General features: G+C 40.3%; 3 protein-coding genes across 4 annotated transcripts in view; 1 reads left to right on the top strand and 2 right to left on the bottom strand.

The window, feature by feature from the left end:
- The first annotated feature begins 774 nt into the window (after window positions 1–774).
- On the top strand, window positions 775–5,149 carry hdc (histidine decarboxylase). The gene is made up of 12 exons (XM_032512954.1): window positions 775–817; window positions 973–1,145; window positions 1,231–1,344; window positions 1,475–1,597; window positions 1,691–1,828; window positions 1,915–2,058; window positions 2,975–3,041; window positions 3,141–3,303; window positions 3,470–3,560; window positions 3,648–3,746; window positions 3,921–4,022; window positions 4,274–5,149. Exons 1-12 carry the CDS (start codon window positions 790–792, stop codon window positions 5,054–5,056), a joined length of 2,025 nt encoding a protein of 674 aa, XP_032368845.1. The 5' UTR covers window positions 775–789; the 3' UTR covers window positions 5,057–5,149.
- A 134-nt stretch (window positions 5,150–5,283) lies between these two features.
- Window positions 5,284–10,047, bottom strand: LOC116687542 (very long-chain acyl-CoA synthetase). The gene is made up of 10 exons (XM_032512993.1): window positions 9,479–10,047; window positions 8,165–8,374; window positions 7,890–8,048; window positions 7,548–7,672; window positions 7,146–7,340; window positions 6,821–6,911; window positions 6,533–6,731; window positions 6,106–6,203; window positions 5,658–5,788; window positions 5,284–5,564 (listed from the first exon to the last, which is right to left on the bottom strand). The coding sequence occupies exons 1-10, from the start codon at window positions 9,957–9,959 to the stop codon at window positions 5,391–5,393; spliced, it is 1,863 nt and encodes a 620-aa protein (XP_032368884.1). The 5' UTR covers window positions 9,960–10,047; the 3' UTR covers window positions 5,284–5,390.
- Window positions 10,048–11,850: 1,803 nt separating this feature from the next.
- Window positions 11,851–17,822, bottom strand: part of zgc:158482 — a 12,937-nt gene continuing 6,965 nt past the window's right edge. The window contains exons 6-11 of one of the 2 annotated variants that reach the window (XR_004331587.1): window positions 17,219–17,309; window positions 16,861–17,059; window positions 15,636–15,733; window positions 15,380–15,510; window positions 14,728–15,152; window positions 11,851–11,870 (exon numbers count right to left, since the gene is read on the bottom strand). Coding sequence is in view for 1 of the 2 variants with exons in the window: in XM_032512987.1 (XP_032368878.1) it covers window positions 14,976–15,152; window positions 15,380–15,510; window positions 15,636–15,733; window positions 16,861–17,059; window positions 17,219–17,309 (696 nt within the window). In the remaining variant the exon portion in view is untranslated. Of the gene's footprint in view, window positions 11,871–14,064; window positions 15,153–15,379; window positions 15,511–15,635; window positions 15,734–16,860; window positions 17,060–17,218; window positions 17,310–17,822 lie in introns of those variants that run through there. The other variant, XM_032512987.1, reaches the window with a different exon arrangement.

Below are 17,822 nucleotides of genomic sequence, written 5' to 3'. Positions count from 1 at the left end.
CGGCATGCAACGGGCGCCGATCGCCGGTGATCGATTCTGCGCCGACCTGGCTCATCTCCAACGAGCCTACTGCCAGGTCTCAGCTTTCCAAAGGGGGCGGTGCATGCTAGAAACTCTGCAGGGTGCCCAAACTTTTGCAGACGCCATTTTTTTTATTTTCTGTTATTTTGAAAGTGTAAATAATGGAAATTAAATCTAACTTTTTGTGACACATTATACAAACGTCTAATCTGTCATTTGATGCCTTTTGGAGATTTTTCCATCTTTTCTTGGCTTCTTTATGCACATTAATACAAATTTTTACCTGGGGTGCCCAAACTTTTGAGCCCCACTGTATATCGTAGTAAAATATATTTTAAATTGTAGGAAGTATGTAATTCCGTATAGCAGATAAAATAATGCACATTTTCATATCTCTCTCTATAAAGAATATTTGTTCCGGGTGCAGAGCGATTGATACAGAATATTGCACTGTAATGTTACCTATTAATGAAACGGTTGATAATATTGTCCTAATGTGCTAAATACAGTATTGTGTCACCGAGATGTGAATAAATAAATCATTACATCCGAAGAAGGTAAATATTTAGTACAAATGTGGAGTCAATGTGGGATGGGAAACATACATTTGAAAATCATTTGTTTGGTGGTTCAAATGCGTCAACAATTTAGGGCGTGTTCTTCACAACGAGGTCTATATAGGTCTGTGATCTCCGCTACAGAACACACATCACTGCGCCACCTGTTACACACAACAAATTAACCCAAAGAGCTCTCATCTCAAAAATAATGCAGGCTGAGGAATACAATCGCAGAGGTAATGATACTTTCCATTTGACTATATTGGCTTATCTGTCTATGTTGTTATATTTCACTGAAAACAATAATAGTAAACAAGAGGCACAACAAACATGAATGGTAGTCTGTAATAGGAATATCAATTCATCGGTTACAGTGTCTTTTGCTGATCAGGTAAGGAGCTGGTGGACTACATCACACAGTATCTGGGCTCCATCAGGGAGAGGAGGGTGATTCCAGATGTGAAGCCAGGTTACATGAAGGAGCTTCTCCCTGACACAGCGCCCACAGAGCCGGAGGACTGGGAGACTATCTTCAACGACATCGAGAAAGTCATCATGCCAGGAGTAAGTTCCTCCTGTCATCCATTATCATATCAGTAATTTAAAACTTTGGCAAGGAAGCACGTATTTTCTCATCTTTTTTCACCAGGTGGTTCACTGGCAGAGCCCTCATATGCACGCCTACTACCCTAGTCTGACTTCATGGCCCTCTATGCTTGGAGACATGCTGGCTGACGCCATTAACTGTGTTGGATTCACCTGGGTAAGGCAATAACACACACTTTTTTCAACACTACCTAAAAACAACAAAACACATCACAACAATTAAGTCTTTAAGTCCTCTAAATAAATAAAATGATATTATCCACGTCAGTGTTACGTTTTTTAAACAGGCCTCCAGCCCAGCATGTACCGAACTGGAAATGAATGTAATGGACTGGTTGTGTAAAGCACTGGGGCTCCCCTCCTTCTTCCTGCATCACCATCCTGACAGCAGAGGTGGAGGCATACTGCAGGTTTGATCTTGTTTATTTTAAACCCCAAAATCTTCACATAGTAGTCCCTGTGGCAACATATTATCTCTCTGCTCTATCTGACTCTCCTGTTAGAGTACAGTCAGTGAGAGCACACTGGTTGCTCTGCTGGCAGCCAGGAAAGACAAATTTTTGCAGCTGCAGGCTGAGCTCGACCAGGACGTGGACGACTCTGCCCTAAATTCAAGACTGGTGGCTTACGCTTCAGATCAGGTCAGTGTCATCACTTCTTACAATACATTTCTGTCAATCAGTTGGGAAAAAAACAACCTGTGAAACTAAGTTGATTGCTTTTACAGGCTCATTCCTCAGTTGAGAAGGCAGGTCTGATCTCTCTGGTGAAGATCAGGTTTCTGCCCACTGATGAGCAGTTGTCTCTGAAAGGAGACACGCTGACACAAGCCATACAAGAAGACAGGAGAAGGGGACTGGTCCCTTTCATGGTAGGTATTTGACACGGAAGGATGGACTGGGTACCATGGAGGTGTTGAGGTGGAGAATTTACAAATCTTACACAAGTGTTTTTCATTGTTATATCTGACATCACGCAATGCACAGTATACTGACAACTATTTTTGAAAGCATAGTCTATTGTACAATAAGATGTTAAAGTGATTTTCTGCATGTCACATAATATGCAGTCTTTTCAAATTATGTTCTTTCAAGGAGACATTTTGATTCTGAACTTCTAAGATAATGTATTTTAAATAATAGTTTGAGGCTAAATAGATAAGACTGTCTAATATTTGAACAAAAAAGCAAATATTAGAGAAAGGCCTGAAAAAGTAATACACATTTGTGTACCAAAACTTTTTCCTACTTCCATTAATCACATACAACCCCTCAGGTTTATCCTGGAAAGGTGCCCAACCCCTAGGATAGGAACAACTGGCCTACCAAAGTAGTTAAAACTAGCTCCACCTCGAGCAGCTAATAATGTAATATACAATAATTTATCATTAACAGGGGACATTTTACTGCAGAACTTTAGCTACTAAGCTGCTAATACTTACTTAAGTAGGATTTTGAATGCTAAAAGAGTAGAGTAAAGTAGAGTAGAGTATTTTCTTTCATTAATGTATCGGTACTTTTACTTTAAAGAACTGAGTAATTCTTCCACCACTGCAAATAGCTTGAAATCAACTTAAAACAATGCTGCATAGAAGGTAAAAAAATATAAAAAATGGTCAGTGGTAATATTAAACCTAATTGTACAAAGCTGTATAATTTGTAGGACTGAAACATGAAATGTAATTGAAAAATAAATTGAAATTAAATGAAAAATAATTTAAAATACACAACAACATACTGAAAACACATGTTACACCTTATCCGTGATTTTGTTTCTCTCCTGTTCAGCTGTGTGCAACTTTGGGAACTACAGGAGTGTGTGCTTTCGACAAGCTGTCTGAACTGGGACCAGTCTGTATGTCTTGACATTTACTCCCAATCATGTCCATTTCAACACTGCCATTGAGATGCATCGAGAGAATTACAGTACTTGCATTTAAATGTTCTTTTGCAGGTGCAGAAGAAGGACTGTGGCTCCATGTTGACGCTGCGTACGCTGGCTCAGCCTACTTCTGTCCTGAGCTCCGCTGGTCCCTGGAGGGAATTGAATTGGCTCACTCTTTTGTCTTCAACCCCTCCAAGTGGATGATGGTCCACTTTGACTGCACAGCATTCTGGTGAGCTTTCTAACCCATACCCGAAGCCTTACCTACCACCAGAACTAAACATTATCTATGAAAGTATAGGTCTGAAACAAAAAAATCAAAACCATACATACACACAATATGTGACGTGAATGTGAAGGACACGTCTTGCTGATATGGTTTAACTTTGTTTTCTCAGGGTAAAGGACAAATATAAGCTCCAACAGACGTTCACAGTTGATCCTGTTTACCTCAGACATGAAAACTCACAGGCAGCCACGGACTTTATGGTATCAAACTGTCATGTCTTCCCTTAAAGATACAATTATCATAGTGAATCATTTCACACAATGACACTACTTCTTTCTGATGTTCAGCATTGGCAAATTCCCCTCAGCCGACGTTTTCGTTCTCTCAAACTCTGGTTTGTTATGCGGTCCTTTGGACTGAAAAACCTCCAGGCTCATATCAGACATGTAAGTGGCACTCGGTTCTCTTCATGCTAATCAATTAGGAATAAATATCAAATATCATCAGAAGTGGGACCAAACACAAAGGTTATTTACTTTAGGGAATTCTGTGACCACCCACAGATTTGATCCGTTTGTAAGTTTCAGGATTTACATGTAAAGTTCTTCTTTGTGTTCTAGGGGATTGAGATGGCTAAACTCTTGGAGTCTCACATAAAGAGTGACCCAAATTTTGAGGTCCCCGCTGAGAGGCACCTTGGCCTGGTGGTGTTCTGCCTGAAAGTATGTTGCACATTTTGTACTATCCGGTTCACGTTGTTAAGCAACATGTCTTTCACTGGCTAATCATTGTTGAAAGGTGATGAATGAGGTCAACTAGTTTTATCAGGCGCAGGTGAAGGGAACAACAATATCAGAGAGCATTAAAACAAGCTGAAACCTTGACCTATGATGGCTTCAGTTTCGGTTGGAAGCTTTGAGCTTTTTGGTCTTGAAAAAAAGCGGTTGTGAATATGTTATTTAATTTTTTCTAGGGTGGAAATGCTTTGACCCAGGAGCTGCTGAGGAGACTAACCCGGTCAGGCACAATGTACCTCATCCCTGCTGACATTCACACCAAGCGTATCATCCGATTCACAGTGACCTCACAGTTCACTACCGCAGAGGACATCCTTAAGGACTGGAGCATCATCTCCAAAACGGCTTCCACTCTTCTGGCTGAGACACAGGCTCTGAATAATGCAGACCAACCAAAGTCAGTGAAAGATGAGGCGATAGAAGAAAACCAAGACCCAGACTCAGATACCAGGTCTAAGGAGAGAGAGGACGCCGCCTTCGGGATGGACAAGGCTCAAGTGGAGCTGTGGATTGACAAGGCTTGGAATCGATCTAGAAGACCGATGCGCTCTCTTAGCTGCAGCAGCGAGCCTCTGCCTTACACTTGCAACGGGCCGCTGTCTGGCTACAACTTTGAAACAAGGCCTAGAAGTAAAGATGCTGCAGGCACCCTCCCCCCCAGCACGCCATCAACGGCAGGATCTGGTCCTCTGTTTAAGATAACAGAGATGCCTTCAAATATTCTGGGTAAACAGGTCCTGAAAAAGCTCACAAAGTTCTACAGCGTGCCCAGTTTCTGCAACCAGTGGGTGCAATGTGGCCCCCACCAGCTGTGCTGCCCTGTGAAGGTTTCACAGGCAACCCCAAAACACTTGTCCTCCACCTGCAGAAGAATGAACTGTATGACTTCTTCTACTGTAGCCAACACAGCTCCCTCTCCTACTACTCTGGAAACTGCCACTGCACCCGAGCTCCTGTAATCATCCCAGAGTCGTGTACAGTTTACACACATCAAAATTCAGCTATTGATAATGAAGCAATTTACTACTGTGCCAGGGGTTGCTGGTGCTGAGTACGCACAGTCAGTTATTGACTGTACTGAATTGAAGATCACGTTGCTCATATACAATCGTGTTTTTTAAATGTTTTCTCTTTTTATTAAAAAAATTGTTTTAAACTAAATTATATCCATTGAAATATGTCAATACAATGTGCAGGTCATTTATCATTATTTGGCATCCTGTATCACCTAATACCCACAAATCAAATGTATTATTTTGAGGTTGACAATCCAATAATAAACGCTGCACTCATTCACAGCCTGATTCTTCCCTCTGTGATGGAGCTGAATATCTCCTGAGTCATAGGTACGTAGCCCTTGTTGTCCTCCAGGTAGAACAAAGGGTCCCTGATGACGGCCGGGTTAAATCCCTCCTCTCCCAGCTTCACCTTCATTTGCTTAAACGTCCCGGTTACGACCAGTGCATCCTGCCAGAGAAACATAAATGGTTATTTAATGGTTGCAAGACATACCTCCATTTCTTAATGTGTTGCAATTATATTCAGCAACACACTGTTTACCTGTATGCGGATGAAGCGTGGTCTTGCATAGCTGGGGAGGAAGTTTTTGACGTGCTGATATGCAGCTTCGCCGTCAAAGTCCATGTTTTCTTTGAGCGTCAGCGCTGCCATTCCAATTCTTCCCTCGTGTCCTAATCAGTCAAAAGTAGAAAGAGGACTTATTTCAGGACGCGAGTATCAACAGCTCTGAGCACTTGTTTCAAATACATGCTTTCTTGTTTTAAATTTCTTCTCAATTTCCATATGTTTAACTCACGTGATTCTTGCTTAAAATGGTTAATTATTAATTGGTATGTAAAGGGTTCTATAGGTCAAAATGGTCTTACAAACCTTAAAATTACAAAAACACTTTAACGACACAAGATCTTTCTTATTACTGTTTAATCGTATGTTCTTGTTGTAACCATATGTCCTTTATAAATCTTAAATTATTGCTAATCATTATTACCTGGCACCTTCACACCGTAGACATTAGCCTCTTTAATGCAGTCCACCATGAGCAAATGGTCAGCCACTTCTGTGGTTGCCACATTTTCTCCTTTCCACCTGTATTGGATGACAATTCAAAGACATTATGTGCATCCTCGCTGCAAAATTTTCATTGCACTGAGGACAGTTTGTTATAAATTACATACAAACATAGGAAAGGGAAAAAAAATCATTTGCAGAAAATGCTGAAATAAAGTAATAGTTGCATGAAGATTCTATAATGATCTTAAATAAAGTCAAATTTGATGTTATGTCCTACATTTTAAATTCAGTGTCCAGTGATGAAATGTATCTAGTTGTTATCTAACATAAACAGTGACACTGAGATGTTGTCTCCATTATTTGCTCAGCTTGTCAAATCTGTTTAATTTCTTTCACCCGCTCACCTGAAAGTGTCTCCAATGCGGTCTTGAAAGAAGACAAATCCCTCGTCGTCTATCTTCAGAAGGTCGCCGCTGTTGAAGTAGAGGTCTCCCTTCACAAACACATCTCTCACCTTCTTCTTCTCTGTCTGCTGACTGTTCCTGGCGTACCCGATAAAAGGTGATCTTTCTGCGATCTTAGCCACCAACAAACCGGTCTCTCCTGCGTGAGAAAGCAACAAGCACAGGATAACTGTTAGTCAGAGCTAGAGGGTCAAGGGAGCGCTACAGTTTTGGAGGAGATCGGCTCACCTCTGGGGACCTCAATGCAAAATCCTCGGGAGTCTTTGACTGGCTCCTCTTTCTCTGTGTCGTACCTTATCAGGGCATACGGACATCCCATCTTTAAAAAAAAAACAGGTTGGGAATAAAATGCGGGAGAGAATAAAGTAACTAGTTGTATAAAGACTCTTGTTTTTCACATGTAAATTCACACATTATATTAACTATTTTATTTGAATGCCGCAGTAGCAGCTGTAAAAGTTGGCTGCAAGTCCAGCCAACCCTGCAAGTTCATCCCAAACGTTACCATTTAACAAAATGCTTCAAAAGCCTTTGTGCATAAGAGACCTCTTACTTTGTGGAGAAAATTCTCTTTTCCAATAGCTCCAACTTTGCCAGCGTAGTTAACAAAGCCAACATTTCCTTCTGTCGCTCCGTAGCATTCAACGATGCATATGTCCCCAAATCGCTGCAGGAAATCAGTCCAGGTGTCGGCCCTTATCCCGTTCCCCAAAGCCAATCGGACTTTATGATCTCTGTCATTGTCTCTCTAGAAGAGAGAGATGGAGAGGTGAGACTAGAATGATAAAAAGCACATGGTTTAAATACAAGCAGTGTGTCTGACTGCTGCAGGTGTTAGCTACCCATGCAAATGTCATTAAAACGATTGAAGCCCCCAATTCATTTATTAACATATTGTTGGATTGTAATTATGGTAAAATAATATCACCATATGTGATATTATACTGAGGTTTACCTTTGGTGTGTTGCAGAGGTAGCGCATAATTTCTCCGATGTACTGAATAACAGTCACATTGTACTTTCTACAGTCATTCCAGAAGTGGGAGGCAGAGAATTTACGTCTTAAAACAACAGTGATGCCTGGAAATGAAGAGGCACAAACATCAGTAACATGTAATATCACACTAACTGAGAGCTGAGGAAGTGTTGTAAACCTGTTGGACTTTGAAATACAAATAATGGAAGTCAGAGCTAAATTGTTATTTCGGGTCATATAACTGATAGTTTAACCTTTAGTAAACGCATCAGAAAACAGCCTGGAAAACATGTTTTGTGCTTTTACGATGCCATGAATTACCTTTTTCTATGGCTCCACAAAGTCCCATCAGAAAGCCAGAACTGTGGTAAAGAGGCAGGTAAACGTAGATGATATCGTCTGAACGTATGCCAGCAACAGCCTGAACAAAAGATGCCAGCCATAGCCTCTCATGGTTGATTACAGCTGCCTTGGGAAGCCCTGAAAGAAAACAGTGCCATTAGAAGCAGACGTAGCATATTTTAATTGTTCAGTTCAAGGCCTGCACACTAAAACCATGAATGCAGATTAAAAGTGAAGGTCAGATGCCTGATTACCTGTGGTTCCTGAGGTGTAGATGTACAGCGCAGGACTCTTAAGGTTAATGTTGGCCCTCAGCTGCGGGGACAGAGGCTGGTCTGAGGCCTGCTGAATTTTATCAGAGAGGCTTTCAATGCCGTCCACATCAGATTCCTCGCTGAGGATAAACACACGGACGCCCTGCAGGTTCAGGGTAGGCAACACCTCCTCTACAGCCCCTTGCAAGTCTGAGAGAGACAGACAAAAGAGAGCAAGTGAAGACTTAATGTAGGTCAGTGCAATAACAATAATAATGGGAAAACAATCAAAGTTAAGTTAAACTGTTAAGACCAGGTCCAGGCCAATACACCGTCAAATATCATCTCATTGCAGATATATCAATATTGGTGTAAAAAGACTAAAAGACTTCAGGACATGTTAGGAAACATTACAATCATGATTGTTTTGAGGTTCATGTACTGTCATCTACATGGCTCGACTTCTGTGAGTTGATTCTGAAAGCCGTTACCAGTGCTCGGAGAACAAAGTGCCACAAAGCAGATGGGTTCAGTTCACAATGTTCTTAAGATTTAATGATTGAGGCACACAAGGATATTCATTTTCTAACAATCGCTCCATTCACTTTGATGACGTGGGGGTAGACAGATATAAAGGACAGGGGGATTGGTTCTGGGTAGGTTCACGCAGATACATCTTTAGGAAGGAAAACAGTGTAACAATGTACGATACAAATGTATGATACCAAGTAAAATAGATGAGAGAGGCATTGTTCAGAGGTTTCCCAGAATGTAATGTAACATATTCACAACAGGATGGAAATGCCAACTAGGTTTCAGATCATTAACAGTGTCTACACATAGTTTGGCCACCAAAGCAAACTGACTTTTATTTCTAAATGTAAGTGTTCTATATAAGGATTATTTGTTGATGTAATGCATTTAGGCTATGTTAAAAGAGATTTATTAAATATGGGCCCAAATATTGGCCTAATATCAGAATCTGACTCAATAATCAAGTATTGGTCGAGCTGTATTTTTTTGAATTTTTTTTGTATTTCAACACATTCACAGCAGGATCCTGCAAGTTGTGCAATAAAGTGAAGTGCTCATGAGCTGACATCTGACATTTAAATGAACGTTTATAATGACTTGGAGAGATGGAGGTGTGAAAAAAACATCATCACCAATGCCTTATGCAACACTAAAAATAAATAATGCCGAAAACTGAAGGGAAATGTAATGTTTGACATATGTAACCTGTATTGTGCAATTCCTTCAATAAAAAAAAGAAGAAAAAAAAGAAAAGAAACTGATAGTATTTCACCAGCTTACCAGCACCAGCCACCAGGACCTTGGCTTCACAGCAAGAAAAGCAGTGCAGCAGAGATTTGGATCGGATGTTGTTGTTCAGTAAAGAAGCTGTGCACCCCAGCTTGGACAGCGCGAGCCAGAGCCACACGAACTGAGGCTCGTTGCCCAGGAAGAGAGCCACCGTGTCCCCCTCCTTCAGGCGGGCACGCTCGGACAGAGCTCTGGCCACTCTGTTGCTTTCTCTGTCGGCTTGGCTGTAAGTGTAGGAGCGTTCCTCGAAAACTAGGAACTTCTTCTGCGGCTGCCTCGCCACTTGATCCAGAAAACAATCCAACATACTGTAAAAGGGTTTCTGCTTCTTGAATCGGCTCATGCGCACAGCAATTTTGAGCGCAGTAATCGTGTAACGTATATCATGAAAAATATATGGGTTTCTCAGGCAGAGCAATGGCAGCAAAAGTGCCAAGCTTGCAAGAGCGGTGTATAAAATATATGCAATCATTATAAATCAGAAGAAACGTGCAAGTCCTGCTGCCAGTGTCCTGAAAAGTTCAACTTTCCACAGCACACCACAGCTGACTACCTTAGGCTAGAAACGCCTTCTGAACTTCGACCGATTTTCTTTCTCCTTTGCCTGATACAAATCGTGGGTGGAAATAAATTCTCCAACTGTTGACAAAAGTAAAAAAAAGTAGCCTATCATATTTCTGTAAGCATTCTGCACGGGAGCCTCCCCACGTCCACAGATGCACTCTTAACATATTGTTGGGCTCTCCCAACCCGAACCCTGGGTATCAGTCCCAAGAAAAACAGAAGAGAAACCTTCAGCTTTCTGGGATATTTTAGACAATAGCGTGCAGATTAATGCTCATGGGTTTGAAACAAAATGTTTAAAAACATTATGGGATTCATTTTTAGGTGTCCGCATTAATAAGTTTAACATTATTGTTTATCAGTGATGGGAATAACGGCGTTACTTTTTTTTCAGTAACGAGTAATCTAATTGATCAGCCTACTGTTAGATTTAACTAACTTCGTGTTCGTTGAATCTCTGAAGAAGGAGGCTGGGGTCCAACTGAAGGTTAACACAAAGATTTATTAAACGAAAATGATAAGACAAAGCACAAAGAATAACGCTGCAGCGGGTTAGAAATTGTTGTTTCACCCGAAAGTTTTACATCTGCGCCTAGAGGGAAAGACATTTTTTTTTACCTTCCTTGGTTAGTGGGCCGTCCACGAGACCAAATAAGCATAAATGCTAACGATTGGCTGAGGTTGGGTCAAATTTTATGGTAAGCCAATCAGAGGTAGAGTTGGGCGGGTGTTCCAAAGAAAGCATAGTCAGACACACAACAACCACAAACGAGTCACTCAGTCAACGAAAGACAAGAATGGCGTTATGAAATCAAGGGGGGGGGGACTTTTCCTGCTAAAGATTTCCCGTCAGAAAGCACAGGGGAGACACTTTGAGACACTGACACACACAGACACACACACACACACACACACACACACACACACACACACACCAGCGCACAAGTATAAACAACAGGCCACTTACGTTATTTGCACCACAAAGAGTGTGTGTATTTGTTCTTTATTTTTGCTACAGTGCTTAACAAGCATAATTACATTTTCCCCAGTTGTGGCCTATTGAGGGGCAATAAATATCAAAAGTTCCAAAACATCTATTGTGTTGTTTTTATCGATCCACTAGACATACATATGGCATTTGGTTGGAGGCTAGTCTCACTTTGTCCCACAGCAACATTAAAGTAGCCTAGTTTATAAATGTGTACATTGTTTTCTGTTAATAATGTATTCTATTAAGTGTCCATTTAATTATAATATTAAGATTTATCATAAATAATTGAACATGCACGTGTATTTTAAGTTCCGTTAAAGAGGGGTGAAGGAGCGGTCACATTTGAGCATTTAAAAATGTACTTGAAAGTAATCCACTTGTTACTTTCTGAAATAACTAGTTACTTTCAGATTTTGTAACTGAGTATCTAATTTAGTTACTTTTTGGAAGAAGTAACTAGCAACGGGAACTAATTACTTTTTTAAAAGTAACTTGCCCAACACTGTTGTCTATGTAGTATTGTATATCTTAACCACACTGAGGACAGAGTCCGGTGGCATGTGCATTTGTCTCCACCTTGTGGTTGTTCCACGTCTGTCACACATGACATTTGAGTCAAATCAGAGCAGACATGCACATGAAAACTAGTCTTGGTTTTACAATAAAAAAATGAGTCCTGGTTTTAAAATAAGAAGTAATTTACACTAATTGCATAATGCTATTTAGCAGACCAATAGCAACAGGGTCTCATGAGTTCTTAAAGTCCTGTAGAATGAATTCTTCAAAAAACGATTATAGAGTCAATGATGAGATTAATCAATTACATTTCTTTCATGCAGCATGAAGACAAGAACTGGAACTTGTTCTCTTCTGACTTTCAGAGTGTCTTGCCTTACTTGCCATCAAGTGAACAAAAGAGCACTTGCTGACCTCATGACAAGGTTGATTAAGTCTCTGAGAACAAGGGCCATTTAATGTTAACATAAGTTGGCCTATCTTCAAGACAATGGCCCTTTAATAATAACTCCCAGTAGACTGTCAGCTGACTCTCAACTGACAAGCTCACATCTCACACACACGGGCTCCACTAAAATCAATATATTGAGTACTACATCTAAAATGTTCAATTCCCCCCGAGCTGCATCTTGGCAGATTGTATCTGTGACCAGATGGAAGCGACCTGAACTCACTGAACAATGGGCGACTAAGGTCAGCAATGATTGAATCGGCCTTCTTTGTCACTCAGACTTTTTACACTTTTTGCGGAGAGGTCATTTACATCCAAATTGAATTATTGTTAGAGCACAAATCATCTGCAAGGAAGCTTGTTCTGACAACATGATGATAACACAAAGATCAAATAGGAGTACAAGAGAGGACCATGCAGCAGTAAAAGCATAAAAAGTCGGCATTCACAGAAAGGTGATACTTTCCACTTTTGTCGGCAGTTGGAGAATTTCTTACCACAAGGGAACTCTTTTGTTACTCACCCAGAGGGAAAAAAAAACGGTCAAAGTTCAAGAGGCGTAACTTGTACTTTGGGTCTACAGTGAATGTGAGGTAAAAGTTGAAACTTTCAGGACTCTTATTGCAGCCGGACTAATACTTTTCTTCAAATTTTTAATGATTAAATATATTCTACTGTATAAACCGCGCTTACAGATTTGGCACTTTAGCCATTATTATTACCTTAAGCAACCCTGTCACACTTCATTTGAAGGGATGTGCATAAGACTGACATGACATTGTCATAACCAAGACATGGCACCGGCCATAAACATGGAGTCTTTATGAATGTTTATGACTGTTGTCCTTAAGTGTCACTCTGTAAATTATGAAACTTAATGCAAAGTTGGGATCGTTTGTGATGTTGACATTAACCAAGACAACAATGTCTGTGTTATGACAACTTGACATTAACCTAAACAACATAACCGGCCATAATTAGGTCATAGCAGGCCTACTTATCAAATAATCTTAGCTTTATGTGGTAACAATGAATTAAACTGTCAGAAGTGGTTGGATCTTACATTGGCTATCATGAGATCATTATGATTGTGTCATGAAAAGGAAAAGTAAAGTGAGAAGAGAAATGTGCTTCTCCCTGCTTTACTTTTTAGAATGGGTTTCAGGTTAGATACACTAGCCCTCGCATTCAGGCCATAAGAATCCTGAACATACTGAGACATCTGGTTAAAAAATGTTTACATAGACCCTGTAAAACCTTGTTGACCATAATATGTTTTGAATTCTTAACTTTGCTTTCAACAGGAAGCCAATTCCATTTTTTTAATTATAGGGTAATTTGCATTTTTGGACAGAGAGTGGTATAAATCTGCCATTGGCCGCCTATTTCAGACAGAATTCTCCGCCCCTTCTGCTATCTACAGTATTTTGCAAGAGCACCATTGCTGCACCCTGGGCGTAGTGCCACCGAAGACATGTGACTAAAGAAATATATGCAACCCGGAGAGTTTTTTTCCCCCCATTACCAGAATGATAATGGGTGGGGCCTGACTTTTCACCAGTGCTGACAAGGCGCTCTGAAGAAGGGTATGGCTCTTAATCACAGGCGGTGGGGACCTTTGAAAAGATACCGCCATCAAAAGGAAGATTTTTCTGAACAGATTGCAATAGTACATAACAGATAATGACAGTTTTGATACTTTTTGTAGAAAGAGTGCTGTATAACAATAATAGATTGTGTCTCAAACAGGAAGAGGATTTTCATGAAAATAACAAGGGGAAAAATACATTTGAGTTTAAATTTTTATTTAATGATTTTAAAGAGCTTTTTTTTCTTCTTTCAAAATTGAAACAAGTGTCAGAATCTCTTTTGAACCTGCTGCAAGTAAATTATCAAAGAAAAGGTCAACTCTACAAAAGCTAACAATGAATAGGAATATATCATGTAATACATTCTATAACTGACTCAATTTCATTTTAAAGTACTTTATATTTACAGATATTTGGCACATAAATATACAATTCAAACAAGGTCCTGTTATACATTTGTTTTGTAACTATTAAACCATTACATGCTACTCATAGCTTTCCCATAAGAAAGACGTTCTGTTAAGTACATTTAAGAGAAAATGTATGTGTGTATGTTTATCCATACATACAGCAATGCTTTTTAACACCGTTATTAGACTGAATGAAGTAAAAGCAGCAAACATCATGCTTGTACATCAACTATTTATATCATCACTTGCCAGTAATTATGTCATTTTATACAGTATGATCAAACTCCCTCCCCCACATGCAGGCTGACTCCGGCCCCTAACACAAATCCTTACAAATTAATCCTACACTTCTGATTCCCATCTAATGCTTTTAATAAATATGTTTATGTCTCCCCATTATTGTACTACACACAATAACATGCTTATATTAATTATATAATATTAACAAAAAATGGTCACTGAGCTGGAAGTTCATTACTAATAGCGTCAATGCAGCCAGACTAAAAAGCCTGCACAGTTAATGAACACCAAGGGTTCATCCCAATATCCCTCCTCAACTCCTCCATCCTCGATCACTTGACCTGAAAATCGATTGAGACTCGCCATCTTGAAGGAAGTCCCAATTATGAACTGTTATATCTCTACATGTGTATAAATGCTCTAGCCCCAGCTCCACAGCTGGCAAAAAAATAAACAAGCCATGGCGGGACAAGCCCTACAAATTAAAACTAAATTGTAGAGGGTCTATGTAGGATTTATTTTGCGTTAAGCCCAGTGACAGGTGATACAGCTGTGCACACGCCATACGTAAATGGATGCTTAAGTAAATGAGGATGTCCCATTTCCCAAATGAGGATTCCTCTGTCCTTGCGTCTTACGAGGGGTGAAACTAAGACGCGAGGGGTGACGCTAAGTGAGGGAAAAGAAGATGCGGAATACGGTAATGGGATGAACCCCAGGAGCCTAATTATAGTTTGATGTTTCCTGATATGATGGAGTTGTAGACCTGAGATCTCAGCGGTACGTAACTCTTCTCTTTATCATCAAGGATGTAAAGAGGGTCCAGGATACGTCCTGGATCAAAACTCTCCTCCACTAACTTCACCTTCATCTGCTTGAAAGTCCCCGTCACCTCTACAGCATTCTAGATGGAAGAAGAGTGCAAAACACTCAGGTACTGTATATCATCACATCCTGCCAACACAGGAACATATTGTGTTGTCTGTATTGCCGAGGTGGCATAAACATTGCATAACAATCATTGTTATTTACATTGTTTGAGAACTGAACAAATGTGTGTCAAATAATTTAGTTTATTTAAATTGAATGCAGTTTTTTCCAAAAGTAAGAGCGTCTGTGGAATAAACGTACCTGTATTCTTATAAAGCGTGGTCGGGCGTATGAAGGCAGGTAGTTAACCACATGGTGATATATTCTACTTCCATCGAACTGGGCACCTTCCTTCACAGTGACAGCTGCCATCCCTACCCGGCCCTCGTGCCCTACATTGCCAAAACAACATTTTAACGGACAAAGCCTGTGTTTACCCTTTTATTACCAACGTCTTTCTTCAATGTTCTGCCATTTGTAAGTCATGCCATTTTTATTAAACAAAAATGAATGTCACCTGGCACTTGGACTCCATAAACGCTGGCTTCTTTGAGGCAATCACTGATTGTCAGGATGTCAGACACCTCATTTGTGGCCACATTCTCACCTTTCCACCTGTGGGCTCAAACAAGAAAAAACAGTCCTATTGAGTTATGATAGTTTTAATAGAAAGAGTGCTGAATAACAATAAAGGATTGCATCACAAACACAGGAAGAGGATTATGCTGATTAAGCCACCAGGGAAAGCTCTCTGTATTTCTTAGTATAACACAGTTGTGGTGTCTGGTATGTGTGGCCACATCCCTTGCGCTGGCACACTGAAAGGATGCTGGTCACCTTTTGTTTTTAGTTGAGCCTGAGGAACAACCAGTAAGCCCTGGTCAAAGCATCTGATAATAAGTGATGATCTGATAAGAATGCAGCAGGTCAGAGGTGTACACTGGTGCCTGAACATGCAAGGCTCTGTATGTCAGAACAAGAACCTTAAAATGAATCCTGAACTTGATAGGAAGCCAATGGACTGAGAATGAGATGGGCAACAGCAATGCAGCCACATTTGGGACCAGATGTACTGTTAACTCTCACAAAGTGCCGTCAAATAACCTTGTTCAGTCACTAATTGGGGGATTCCACCAACTGCAGATGGCGCAATAGTTTCTTTCCATCCTCCAGCTTGCAGTACCAAACCGGGGGGCATTTCAGAAGCAGAGCGTTTTGCTTGCAAATTTAGTTCATTTGGTCATTCTTTGGCAAAGAGACGCTTCTAGGGCACTTTTGGAACGTAATCCCAAGCACTGTCTTGAGTGGCAGCAATGTCTGGCAGCTGTAGCGCAGCCGGAACACAGCGCAGATGTGCCAGGTGGAATTCTGGGTTTGCAGTTCTTCAGCACAGAGCTGCTTATTCTGGCTCTTTGATTGGTTACATGGTATCTCAGTTGACCTGTATTACTACAATACCTTTCCTAAGCCTGTCGACAGGGTTTGTGTAATTACTCTCACTGCCAATGGTGAGAGACAAAGGTTCCAGCTTTTAAAAAAATCCAGCTTTAAAAGGGACTATTTTTTCCTTAAATGGCTTTTCACCTTTAACAGTAAAAAGTCTGTGGCCTTTTATGTGTTATTCTCCATTTGTTCAAGTTTTAATTTGTCTTTGAAAAATATGACTGATACTGCAGTATATAACTGTGTAAAAAACAACAATAAGCTTAAAAATCAAATCCCGGTGCACAGGAGTTTTGTACCTGAATGTGTCACCTACACGATCCTGAAAGTAAATGAAGTTGTCTTTATCGATCCTCATTAGGTCACCGCTGTTGAAGTAAAGATCTCCTTTCTTGAGAACATTGCGAAGTCTTTTCCTCTCCGTTTGTTCTTCATTCTGGGCGTAGCCGACAAAAGGTGCAATATCTGTGATCTTTGACACCAGCAGTCCTGTCTCACCTTGAAGCAAAAGCAAAGAGACATGTCTTTTACTGCCATCGTCCAGAAATAGAATACTTGCCACATCATCGGTGTCCTGATTTGGGTGATAAATAGTCTCTGCCTATAAGATCCAGTTTAATATTGAGCAAATATAAGTTTAAGAGGTAGTTTCTTCACCTTTGGGCGACTCCACACAGAGGCCATTAGTATCTCGAATTGGTTCATCCCGCTCTGTGTCGTACTTAATAAGAGTGAAGGGAAACAGCTTCTACAGGAGGAAGGAAATTTATTGTGCCCAATACATTTTTACACCGGCAGCTGAATAAAACATATTATTCCCATAGTATTTAATTATGTAGTGACATATGTGATTCCAACAACACACACACACACACACACACACACACACACACACATACACACACACACACACACACACACACACACACACACACACAGGGGTTCAAACGTTTGGGCACCCCAGGTAAAAATTTGTATTGATGTGCATAAATAAGCCAAGAAAAGATGAAAAAGCATCAAATGACAGAATAGACATTCATATAATATGTCACAAAAAGTTAGATTTTATTTCCATCATTTAGACTTTCAAAATAACAGAAAACAAAAGTTTTTGTCTGCAAAAGTTTGGGCACCCTGCAGAGTTTCTAGCATGCACCGCCCTCTTTGGAAACCTGAGACCTGACAGTGTCACAGATTGTTCTCAATCATCGTCTGGAAAGACCAGGTGATGTCAATCTTAAGGTTTTAAATGCCCAGACTC

The sequence above is a fragment of the Etheostoma spectabile genome, chromosome 1, assembly GCF_008692095.1.
Source record: "Etheostoma spectabile isolate EspeVRDwgs_2016 chromosome 1, UIUC_Espe_1.0, whole genome shotgun sequence".
Lineage (NCBI taxonomy): Eukaryota > Metazoa > Chordata > Actinopteri > Perciformes > Percidae > Etheostoma > Etheostoma spectabile.
The sequence above is the reverse complement of the archived record's forward strand: the minus strand, read 5'-3'. Positions and strand labels throughout refer to the sequence as shown.